This window comes from Musa acuminata, chromosome BXJ1-1, assembly GCF_036884655.1.
Source record: "Musa acuminata AAA Group cultivar baxijiao chromosome BXJ1-1, Cavendish_Baxijiao_AAA, whole genome shotgun sequence".
Lineage (NCBI taxonomy): Eukaryota > Viridiplantae > Streptophyta > Magnoliopsida > Zingiberales > Musaceae > Musa > Musa acuminata.
The window spans coordinates 16,593,616-16,606,560 of NC_088327.1; the positions used below are offsets into that span (position 1 = coordinate 16,593,616).

The 12,945-nt window shown below is 45.8% G+C and overlaps 1 protein-coding gene across 1 annotated transcript; it reads right to left on the reverse strand.

Annotated features, from left to right (window-relative positions):
- Positions 1-17: 17 nt before the first annotated feature.
- LOC135679353 (uncharacterized) lies at positions 18-6,422 on the reverse strand. The gene is made up of 3 exons (XM_065193021.1): positions 6,087-6,422; positions 5,427-6,001; positions 18-255 (listed from the first exon to the last, which is right to left on the reverse strand). The coding sequence occupies exons 1-3, from the start codon at positions 6,420-6,422 to the stop codon at positions 18-20; spliced, it is 1,149 nt and encodes a 382-aa protein (XP_065049093.1).
- Between the last annotated feature and the right edge of the window lie 6,523 nt (positions 6,423-12,945).

The window sequence follows — 12,945 nt, forward strand, 5'->3', positions numbered from 1 at the left end:
CCAAGATTGGGGGCCACTCACCAGGGGATGTCCAACCGGTCCGACAGCCACTCGAGCTCATCCGGCTCAGACCCGCCGGAATCGATAACCTCCGTGATCTCACCATTTTCCAGGTTGACCACGCTCACGGTCGACACCAGGGTATCTTCCCCCTCCAAACTCATCTTCTCTTCCTTCACGTAGTAGATGGCATTCCCCAGGAACCCTGGGAAGTCCCCTGCCGGCGACGCACACCGAATGGCTCGTACCCAAAAACTGATAGAATGAGAGAATGAAGAATGAAATTATAAGGATAAAGCAAAAGGCACACTTCAAGTAGTATCAACTGATAACAGAGAGATTTCCTCATGCAGTTGAGGAAATCTCATCTGTTATGCAGTTGAGAATATCTCTCTCTTATCAGAGAAAATCTCTCTGTTATCATGTCCCCGCAAGATCGAGCTCCTATCAAGGATACCGATCTTGGATCGATGAAACAAAAATAGTTTGCGTGCTAGAGGCTTCGTGAGTGAGTCTGCAAGTTGATCAGCCGTATGGACATGAGAGACACGAAGTTGATGTCTGACAACTTGATCTCGCACGAAGTGAAAGTCGATGGCGATGTGTTTCATGCGCGAGTGGAACACTGGATTGACACATAAGTAGGTAGCTCCAACATTGTCACAATATATTGTGGGAGTATGAGTAAAGCTGACTTTGAGTTCCTTGAGGAGATTTGTGATCCAGTTGAGTTCAGTAGTAGTGGTAGCAATAGCACGATATTCAGCTTCAGTTGTAGACCGGGCCACTGTCTTTTGCTTCTTAGAACTCCAGTTGATTGGATTAGACCTAAGAAAGATGACATATCCTGACGTGGAGGTTCTATCATCAAAGTTTCCCGCCCAATCAGCATCAGCAAAGGCATGGAGATGAAGTTGAGTGGTTTTGCGGAGAAAGAGACCATGATCAAGGGTCCCTTTAAGATATCGCAAAATTCGTTTAACCGCAGACCAATGTATAGCAGAAGGTTGGTGCATGTATTGAGACAATTTATTGACTGCAAATGAGATATCTGGACGGGTGAGAGCCAAGTATTGTAAGGAGCCAAGTACTTGCCGGTATTGAGTTGAGTCTGTGGTAGGGCTGCCATCACATAATTTGAGTGATTCACCAGTAGAGAGAGGAGTAGCAACTACTTTTGCATCCTGCATATTTGTCTTTGATAATAAGTCTTGAATATACTTTCTTTGAGAGAGAAAGAGACCGGAGGATGTAAATGTTGCTTCCATTCCCAGAAAGTAGCTCAATGGTCCTAAGTCTTTGAGGGAGAATCGATCAGCCAATTGATTTAAAAATGTCTGAACCTCCAAGGGATCATTGCCTGTAACAATAATATCATCTACATAAACTAGAAGATATATTGTATTGCCATGATGTTGTCGGAGGAATAAAGAGGTGTCAGACTTGGAGTTGATGAAGCCAATTGATATCAGAAACGATCCAAGTTCAGTATACCAAGCTCTGGGAGCTTGACGGAGACCATAAATGGCTTTTTGTAATTTGCAAACATGTCTCGGATACTGGTGATGAATAAAGCCAGGGGGTTGCTGCATAAAGACATCTTCAGTTAGAGTCCCCTGTAAAAAGGCATTGTTAACGTCCAGTTGTCGTAAGTTCCAACCTCTGGAGATGACCAAACTTAGAATAAGCCGAATTGTTGTGGGTTTAACTACAGGACTAAAAGTCTCTGTAAAATCAACTCCAGGTCATTGATGAAACCCTTTGGCTACTAATCGTGCTTTATATCGAGCAACGGACCCGTCGGGGTTTCGCTTAATTCGGAATACCCATTTACACCCGATGATATTTTGTGCAGGATGAGAGGGTACAAGAGTCCATGTGGAGTTATGTATAAGAGCATCATATTCTTCACACATAGCTTGACGCCAATGTGAAGATTTTTGTGCTTGAGTAATTGTGGTGGGTTCACTGGTCTCAAGAGAAGAATTGGTGATAGTATGGAGGTCGAGAACCTGACGTGGTTTAAAGATACCACTTTTTGAGCGTGTTGTCATTGGATGGCTAGGAACTGCAGGTTGTGTTATTGGTAAGAGTGGTGGAGAGGCATCGACAGGATGCAAGAGAGGTTGAGATACATCGATGGCACTAGGTAAAGAAAGTTGTTGTGTTTCTGAGGATACGACTTCAGTGGTAGGGGATACTTGTGAAGAAGGGAGGGGAGAAGGAATGGGGGGAGTGGAGAGTTGTTGAACCGGGAGAACAAAAGAGTGTGGATCTTCAACAATAGGACTGGATGGTGTGGGAGGAGGTTCGTTTGAGGGTATACTCCAGGAATGAATATTTGTTGGAGTGTTATGAATGGTAGGAGATTCATGGTTTTGAAATGGAAAGGCAGATTCAACAAAAACAACATGCCATGAAATAAAGACTTTTTGAGATTGTGGTTCGTAGCACCGAAAGGCATTATGCTCAAGAGAATATCCTATGAAGATGCAAGCTTTAGATCTTGGCGCTAACTTGTGTGGGGCATAGGGACGTAGCCACGGATAACATAAACAACCAAATATTCTAAGTTTTTGAATGTTTGGGGATTTAGAAAATAGTTTTTCAAATGGAGACTAGTATTGAAGAACTGGAGTGAGCAAACGATTAATAAGGTAGACAGCAGTTTGAAAGGCGGCAGACCAAAAAGTTGGTGGCATGGAGGCTTGATGTAGAAGTGTGAGACCAGTTTCTACGATATGTTGATGTTTACGTTCAGCAGAGCCAACTAGTTGAGGAGTGTGTGGGGGTGACTTAAGGTGTTGGATGCCACAAGTTGAGAGGTAGGATGTGAGGGCTTGAAATTCACCTCCACCATCAGAGTAGACTGTTTTAATTGTAGACTGAAAAAAGTTTTCAACTAGCTTTTTAAAGTTGGTAAAGACTTTTGAAACTTCTGATTTATGACGAAGAGGATATAGCCATGTGTATTTAGTAAAATAGTCGACAAAAATAACATAAAAGCTAAACTTGTCAAAAGAAGTGACAGGAGCAGAGCCCCAAACATCAGTATAAATAATTTCAAATGGTTTAGAACATGATATAGAGGAAACACTGAAAGGAAGTCTATGACTTTTATTATGAAGACAAGCATCACAATAAGTGGCAACCCTATTATTTGTAAGAGTAGGAAGAGAATAACGAGAAAGTAATTTATTTTGGATAGGGAGAGAGGGATGACCGAGACGACGATGCCACACATCGATTGAAGCTGCAACGGAGGAGTAAGCAGTGGGCTGTTTTATTTGTGGAAGTGACGGCCATTCATAAACATTGTCCTTACTTTGGCCTTGGACCAATGATGCCCCCGTGCTCAAATCCTTAACAAGAAAAGAGTTACGAAATAATTCAATGGAGGTATTATTTTGTTTGCAAAATTGAGAAACGGAAATGAGATTTCGTTTAATGTAAGGTGCCCATAAAACATCATCAAGTGTAAAGGTTGTGGTAGGTGAATTAAGCAATGTAGAACCCGTATGAGTAATAGGAATTCCTTTACCGTCACCGATGATGATGTCCTCAGTGCCACCATAGTTGTTGTGGATGGACAAGTTCTAGAGATCTGAGGTGATGTGGTGGGATGCGCCAGAGTCCACAATCCAATTATGATCACTGGTCGTTGGAGTAGTCGTGAGATTTGCTTGAGGCCAATGTGATTGAGCAGGAAGTCTGGGTCGAGATCGACAGACCTTTGCAGAGTGACCGACTTTATCACATAGTTGGCAAACAATTCTTTGTTGGTTTGTGTAGTGAGGGCGCCAGGACTGCGGATGATTGAAGAAGCCACCTTGGTTGTTGTGATTGGAATGTTGAGGATGAGGAGGAGGAATAGTTGGTTTGGAGCTCACAGGTTCAGAAGGTGTCTTGGTCAAACCTTTGTTGACAATCTTGTTATACGAATTGCCCCTCCTTTTTTGAGTGACTTGAGCTGTGATGGATGGTCCTGGCGGTTTGTCCTCGCGCTTGAGATATATCTCAAAGTCAATCAGCTTGTCGAAAAGTTCTTCGAATGTGATTGGTGAATCACGCGCCCGTATTGCTGTTGCCAATTCCTTGTACTCGTCTCCGAGGCCATTGAGGATATGAACAGTAACTTCTTCATCACTGAGGGAATGACCTACCAAGGCCAAGTTATCGATGATAACCTTTATGTTATGTAAATAATCAGCAATATTACTTCCCTCTTGTTTTATCTTCATGAGGCTGGATAGAAGACTAAGAATGCGAGTGCGAGAACGATTGGCCAAGGTGGTTTGCAACTTGCGCCAAGCTTCGGCAGCAGTGTCACATGAAGAAATGAGTGGGGCAAGGGATCCAGCGACCGAGGCTTGAATTGCTTGAAGAATGAGGCGATCCTGGCGTAACCATAGTTTGTGATCCGGATTTGGTACTGGATCGGATGCGCCTGGGATGTTGAGCATCGCTGGTGGACAACGAAGAGAGCCATCGACATAGCCTAGAAGATCATAGCCAAATAGTATATTAGAGAATTGAGCACGCCATGATGCGTAGTTACCACCGTTGGATAATTTGAAGGGGATGAGGGTTGTTGCATTTATGGAGATAAGGTTTGTATGTGGGAAGATACTATGGTTCCCTGCGGGAACAGTAATGGGAGCATCAGAGGTAGATGATGATGACATATGGAAGATATGATCAGGGAGAAAGAAGTGTTAGTATAGATCAATGTCACCTGAGGTTGTGGCAAATAAGATCTGTGAAAGAATAAGGTCTTCGTTGAAGGAAAAGACCTATGCAAGATGGTGTAAAGCTGTAGATTTCTATGCAACAGTTCTATAGGAGGGACTCTGGGCAGTGATGCAGCCAGTGGCGTGATCAGCTTTGTGCAAGACAACTACAGATCGAAGGCTGCTTGTCTCTGCGAAGGCAGAGCAGGATGCTGGCTGCTGGGAGGCCTGCACCTAGAAGGTCCTCTCGGAAGCAGTGAGGATAATGTTGCCGGAGTCGAGGATAGCGGTGGCGGAGGCGTTGGAGGGAGAAGGCCAGGAGCTGGTCGATGGACCAGCACGCGGAAGCAGAGCAGATCTGGCAGATCTGGAGCAGAGGGTCAGTGACGAGGCGCTGGCAGTGATGAAAGGTGGGAAGATGATGATGCAGCAGCAGCTTCCATAGCCTGACGTGAAGCTGATGGGTGAGGTTGAAAGACTCAAAGAGGAGAACGCCGCTCTGATACCATGATAGAATGAGAGAATGAAGAATGAAATTATAAGGATAAAGCAAAAGGCACACTTCAAGTATCATGTGAAGTCTATTTATACATAGTGAAAGAGGATATTTCTTTAACTGATAACAGAGAGATTTCCTCATGCAGTTGAGAATATCTCTCTCTTATCAGAGAAAATCTCTCTGTTATCAAAAACAACATACGGTCGCCGATGTCCTGCACTTCGATCGCCTTCGCTGGCCGGTCTCCGTCGCCTGGATCGAGCCTGAAGACGCGGAAGCTCCTGGTGTTCTTCCTGGCTGCACTCCTCTTGTAGAACTCGGTAACCAGGAGTAGTTCTCCAGCCGACCCGATCAAGTAGGTGGGTAAACCACCGCGCGGCACGCAGGGCGGCATGGAGTTCCATGCGATCATCGTCGCCCTCCCCGGCGGGCCTGGGTCGACGTCGAAGACTGCTAAGTAATTTTTGTCATTGTAGACAGCGCACAACCTCCGCTCGCCGTAGGGCACGGCGTCAGTCAGGTTGAACACCTGCGGCACTCCTGGGAAAATCCAATGGAGATAATCGAAAGGTTCGTTGACGTTGTCCTTCCACGATCTGTCCCCTGGGCGGCAGGTAAAGCAGCGCTTGTATATGCCGTCGAGGAAGACGATTGCCACGAAGTCCCGGTCGAGGGTAGGGTCGGAGGACAAGACGGCCTTGTCGACGATGGCGTTGGACTCGACCGGAATGTTGGGGTAGTCCGTTTTGATGAAGTAAGATCCGATGCCGTCCTCCGATTGGTAGAACAAGAGCAGTACGCATGATGGGAGGGTGGAGAGGAATGTCTTCGGCGGTGACGGGGTTGAAGAGGGAGACCGCGGAGGTGACTTCGGAGATGAGGATGAGCCACCCGTAAGAGGAGCCGATGCAATACATGCTGGTGGTGTGAGGTAGGCGGCGCATGCTTCCATTAAAGGCGTTGGCGAGGCAGAAGGCGGAACTGTTTCTTGGTTCCGGGGTAGAGAGGTAGAGGAGGAAGGGGAGCTGAGCGGGGAGGTGACGGGGCCGGGGGAGGACGGCGGAACGCCAACACTTGCAGACGGCGCGGAAGCGGATGTAGTCGGAGGCGCTTCTCAAGAAATGGGAGGTGAGCTTGACGAGATGCTGGCGAAGCCCTGTCCACATAGCTATTCTTGGGACATGGTCGGCCATTGTGCGTCCCCTCTTTCTCACTCTCTCTACCTCTATCTAGATGATGTCCGCCTCAGCATCTTGACGGCATCCAACGGCTTTGTTATTTTTACGGTTATGGAACAGTTGAGATATGGTACGGAGAGCCGCGGCGGGGGAGCGGGGGGAGCGTGGCGCGCGTGTTGGGGGGGGGGGGGGGGGGGAGATTGGATGGAAAGGGAAGGGGGGGGGGGGGGGGGGGTGGGGGGGGAAAGAGGGAAGGGAACGGTTGTTGGTTCTCTTGATTGATTTCGATTAGTTTAATCTTAAATCGGAGTGACAGCCTCAGTTATTCCACCAATCACGATTTCAATGCTCATTTTTGCCTGCAATTGTTTATAGGAACGTCTTCCAGTCATACTTCGAACTCTAATTGATCGATGGACAAAATGAAAGCGGTAAAAAAAGCAGAGCAATGACCTTTCCTTTCCTTGCAAGGAATTACTTGACTCTTTTCAAACTTCCTTTCCTTGCAAGGAATTACTTGAAATATTTTATGAATAAAAAAGAATTAATAAATAATATGACTCACTATAAAGGAATATGTCTTACTAAAAATAGTTTTGATACGTAAGCAATGGTCATGGTCAACTAACATTAATATAAATAGTAAAATGATCAATTGCCATAAAAGAACTAAAAGTACGTTATTTGAACAAGATACGATCCCCGATATCCTCCAGTTCCACGGCCACCGCCGGCCTGCCTATGTCGCCAGGGTCGAACCTGAAGACACGGGTGCTGTCGACGATCTTTCCATCTGCAGTCGTCTTGTTACAGTGGGAAGCCAACAGCACTTCTCCGGCCGACGCAACCAAGTAGAAGGGAAGATCGCTGCGGGGTACGCAGGAGGGAAGGGTGCCCCACGGGGTAGCGGTCAGCGTCGCCGGCGGGCCATTATTGACCTCGAAGACCGCCCAATACTCGTTCTCGAAGGTGGCGCACATTCTACGCTCGCCCACCGCCCCCCCCCCCCCCCTTCTCTCTCTCTCTGTCTCTCTCTCTCTCGCTCAAAGAAATGGTTCTCTCTTTTCATTGTCCTTTTGGGCGGTGGTTGTGCAAGAAGCACACTCACATTGATGTTTGAAGGAGCAAACTGGTGGGCCCCGGGAAAGTGAGACCAAAACGCCGGGCCTTGGGGCAGTTCGAAGTTTGTTAATCGATGCGGTTATGTCATCAATCTAATGGGAAAAGATAAATGTGAAGTACTGCTGGGAAGGGTTCGGATTTAAAATTATACTAGTAAAAGAAGAAAAGATAAAAAAAAAATCTTAAAATGAGGCATAATAAGATTGAACTATAGACCTCGAGTAACCTCTTAAGTGCCTCTTTGGTTTCATCCTTCTTACTCACCTAATAACCTATGACATTTTCTCTCATTCTTCAATAGTTTTGTCAGCTTTTTATCATATCTTCATAAAGGCTAGAAAACCCCAGCTTCAAGGAAGATTAACATAAGAAAAGCTCAATTCTTTCCTTAATATAGATAGGATTTCAATCTTAAAGATTATAAACTAATTTTTTCAGTTGCTTTTGAGTAACTTATGCTTTGAATTAATCTTTAATTTTTAAATATATTTTATATGAATCTCTTATGTTTCTAAAGCCTATAGTATGACTTTAATATAAGATTGGGGTATAGAGTTATGAGTGTCAAAATCTAAGATACTTAAAATCTCTAGTATTTAGTTCTAACCTAATCTTACTATAATAGAATATGTGTTAGTAGTTGAATTAAGAAAATTGTTTAGCCTCCAAATGATTTTATTTTAAACTAAAATTTGATGTATTTTTAGTTTTATATATCTCCTAGTTTTTAGTAAAATTTCATGATAATTCAAGATGTCAGCTAGAATAGTGAAATAAAATTATTTTACAAAATTGTACATTAATTTTATTGAAACAAACTAGTTCATTTGATAATAGTGAATTGTTAAAACAATTATAGTAAAATTTAGATAAATTTTAGTTAAGTATAGTCCATTTAAGAAGGGATTTTATTAAAATTTTTATGAATTATTGCTATGAATTTTTAAAATAATAATTTAAGAGATAAGGTTCTTAATTGAAGTATCAGATGATCTTATGCTCTAAAATCGATAGGTTTATCGCTCATAGCATACTCGATTATTAAGGAACATGATTTTTTACTAGCATCTTCATTTTGAGTTAAATCATTAAGTATAAGTTTAATTTTCTATAAAATAGTGGTCATATAAATTATCATATTCATAATATATTTTAGAAAATATATTTCAAATGATATGATTTTTATGAGCTTGGCATAAAGTTAATGTTAATGTATACATTACATAAGCATACAAATATATAAATTACAATGGAAATATATTATGTGCATACATATATAACGACGTATGATGTGAGTGTGTACGTATTTTCTATGATGTGTAGTGTGGAAGTACACAGATATGTTATGATTGTTAAATCTCAGATTTTGATGATAAAAATAATTGATGAAGTTATGATCTAATGAGTGTTTGAGTGACATATGACTAAATTCGATCATGGAAAGATAAATCAATTGAAGTAAGAGAATCAAACGTTGGGCCGGAATGGATCATGTCAGAAGATTGGACGTCGGGCCAAAGGATTGGTCGACATGTCGGAAGATAAATTTCGTGCTGTGAGTTCGGGCATCGGGCTAGAAGGATCAGACATTGCCCATAGAATATTAGATATTGCAGGAGGTCAACATGCTAATAAATCGAACAATACCCCGAAAGAAAGGATGATGCACCAAAGGTTCGGACGAAGTACCGAATGAACTAATGACATACTGGACAACACATAATTCATGTTTGTAATTGGTTGTATCTTGATCGAAGTAGTTTAGGTCTTAATTGAGTTAGTTTTGGGTGTAACTATGCGAACTCAATTAGGGGCTCGTTGGGCCTGAATCAAGGTTGATTTAGGCCTATTGGAAGGCCCATTTAGTGACCTATAGTTGGGTTAGGCGGTGGCACCACTAGACCAGGTGGTAGAACCACCTATGAGCTGGAACGTACGAAGTGTACAACTCCGGAAGACCCAACGGTGGTATCGCTAGTGTTAAGCGGTGGTATCACCCAAATTAGCAATGGTATTGCCCAAACACAGTCTCCCAAACTATGTTAGGCGATGGTACCACCCAAACTAGGTGGTGGTACCATCGGTGCAGAGGGTGGTAGGCGATGGTCTCACCCAATGCAAATAGTGGTACCGACGATCCCGAAAACCTTGGAATTCAAATTTTTGGCTCCATTTCTGAAGTCATTTGGAGTATATACCACTCATTTTTGCTTAGTATAGCAAGAAAAAAAGTAGAAAGGAAAAAGAATTCTTGTAAGAAAAGAGTTTTAATCTATCTTGAATTGTTGAATCTCTTCCTTCTAGAATTAGAAGTCTTCTAAGGGAGGAGCGAGGTCTTTTGTAAAAGAAAGGTGCGAAAGTTCTCTCCTGAGCCTGTTGAAAGGAGAAAGGGTTATAACAAGGGTAGTTGATCTTTGCCCATTAAAAAGTGTAGAGAAATCTAGGGGTGATATCACATACGCAGTGGAAGAATAGAAAATAGAAAAACCCAAATTTCCAAAAAAAGTGTTCGTCATTGTACGAAGATTGGTACGTAAAATTCACGAAATTAAAAACCACATGTGAGATAGTATTTTACTTGAGAAGATCATATATCCCTGAAATCCTACAGTCCTTGTTGGGAAATCTTGGGGGTTGACATCACATGCGTAGCGGAAGAATAGAAAACAAAACCCCCAATTTCCCAAAGATATGTTCATCATCGTGCAAAGATTGGTGCGCAAAAATCCGCGTAATTTAAAACTGTATAAATGAAAGATTGTGTTACTTAGGGAAATCATATATCCCTGAATCTCTGCAGATCTCTAGGAGAGGGCGAATGAGGTCAAACGTTCTCCTCTCTAGTGGTGATTCACATAGTAGGGCTGCGACAATACTCCTAAAAACTTATAGAACCCTAGAGAAATTCTATATAGATTGATCTTTGAGGGGGATCAACCCTTGGAACGCTATAGGGGTTCCACCCTCCTAGAAGTTGGTCAAATGACTACAATTGTAGATAGATCTTATTCTCGAAGAGATGGAGGTTACATGATATATAGGGCTCCAAACCCTAGCCCTAGGGGTTTCTTCTTAAGTGAGTTCTCCCTTTTGCCCTCAACCCTAGTTGACTGGTCCAGTAAAAGGGGGGCAGTGGCTAGGAAGCCCAAAGGCCCAAATATAAATCATAGCCACTCTTCTATATAGGATAGAGATGGCTAGGTGGGGTTTATTATAATTTCATAGGTTTTTTGTTAGCTACTTCTTGGTTGAGTAGGACCCAACCCTGCCAGGGTCCTATCAAACTTGCCCTCTTCAAATCAGCCTTGTCCTTGAGGTTCCATGAACTTAAGGAATTGGGTTTGCTAGTTATAAGTGCTCAACAAACCAATCACATGTGATAGGGGTAATAATGGCGACATGACGTGTCACGAAGTCGGTCTCACTGGGCGCCACTCTATCCGAGGAGGAGGGCAATAACGCTGACTCGACACGCGCTGATATCATCCGCTCTCAGGCAACGACTTCTGACCCCGCGCGCTTGACCGAGGCAGAGGAGGACGACGACCGACCCTCGCCCATACCCTGCGGCAGTCCGGTTCTCCACACAACGTCAATAGCAATGTCAGACGCCATCAGAGGTACGATCCTACCTCCCGCAGGCAGGCACATCAGGTAACGCTAAACTACCCTATAAATACCCCCGAGTTCTAAACAAAACGGGAGGACACTTCTTCACGAGAAAAACTCCCTTCCACATCATCTGACTTGATCGTCGGAGGGGTCGGGCCGAGCTTCCGACCCGACCTGTGTGCAGGAACGAAGGCGAGGTCGCACCTTCCCGACGCAGCGGTGAGGCTTCACCCCCACGTTACATTCCATCCGGACCACCGTGACCGGCCACCACGACTGCCCCGAGGAGCGCCGCACTGGATCCCCGCACATTCGGATCCAAACCAAGCCGCGTCGGCCCCGAGGCCATGGCATACAATTGTTTCCCGCAACATTTTGGCGCTAGAGGAAGGGCCCGAATGTCGAGCGATCAGCAAATCCACTCTGGCGAACCCACAACCATGGGGTCGCGTCCGATCAACACCCCAGAAGAACATCCCCTGCGGGATGAACCCCGCGACGAGCGCCCTGCCACGACATCGGAGCGCTACTGGCGGCTGGTCAACGACCCGGGTTTGTCGCCGCCCGACGTCCCCGTTGGCCCGCGACCTGTTTCGCCCGAAGCCATCCACGATCTCGCTCACCAAGTCCGAGCACTGGCGGGCGTGATGCAGACTATCATCCCGCTCGTCCCCTAGCCGACGCCCCCACATGTAACCCAGCCTTTGCAATAGCGTGAGCCCCCCGCCCGGACGCGTGCGCCACTCCCTAAGCACCCAATTTCACCTCGAAACCGAACGGCCCAGCTTGGAGACCGAGAGGCGGAAGGCACGTCGAGCCGCCCAGAGCCTGAGGTGCCACCCGCTGACTCGACGAACGCCCTGCAAGCCCAGTTGCGCCTCTTCAATCAACGCCTCGACGAAGTACAATAGGAGGTTCACAGGTCAAAGGGGGAGTTCGGGGCGGACGGATACCAAGGATCACCGTTCGCACCCGAAATACAAGATCAAGTGATTCCACCACACTTCCGGCTCCCATCCCTGGACGCCTATGACGGCACCGCTGACCCCGCGGATCACGTGGCCGCGTTTCGCGCCCAAATGGCGCTATATGGGACTTTTGACGCCTTGATGTGCAGGGCGTTCCCAACGACCCTAAGGGGACCGGCCCGCGCATGGTACAACGGCCTGAAGACCGGGACCATCTCTTCCTTCGACCAGCTCGCCCGAGACTTCAAGCTCAACTTCCTGGCCTACGCCCCATCCGAAGCCGTCCGTGGCGTTGCTCCTCGGACTCCACCAAAGGGAGGACGAGCCCCTCTCCCACTTCGTAAACCATTTTACAACGCAGATCCGAGGACTCTCAGACGCTCACCCTTCTCTATTGATGCAGGCGTTCATGATAGGCCTGCGGCCCTCCAGGTTCTTCTGGTCTCTGGTGGAGCGACCCCCCACGACGGTACCCGAGATGCTCCAGCGGGCGAGCTAGTTCGTCGTCGTAGAGACATGGATGGCCGGGAAGCGCGAAGAGCACAAGAGGGTCAAGACGGAGTTGCCCCGGCAGCAACAACCCGCTGCGTCTCGGCATAGGTTGGACAGATCCGACCCGCCGACATCGAGGCCCCCTCTCCCAGCCTTGAACTCATCCCGAACGGAAATATTCCTCCACATAAGGGAAAAGGGACTGCTCAATGAACCTTACCCGATGAGGAATCCGCGGGCGCTGGCGGACCAATCGAAGTACTGCCGCTTCCACCGGCAACATGGGCATGACACTGAATAGTGTCGGGAGCTAAAGAGGCAGATCGAGGAGCTCATTCGTAGGG

Coding starts and splice junctions, on each gene's coding strand:
- LOC135679353 (XM_065193021.1), bottom strand. CDS start 6,422: ATGGCCGACCATGTCCCAAGAATAGCTATGTGGACAGGGCTTCGCCAG. Junction 6,002..6,086: donor TCTCCGAAGTCACCTCCGCG/GTCTCCCTCTTC, acceptor TACCAATCGGAG/GACGGCATCGGATCTTACTT. Junction 256..5,426: donor CAGGACATCGGCGACCGTAT/GTTGTTTTTGAT, acceptor TCATTCTATCAG/TTTTTGGGTACGAGCCATTC.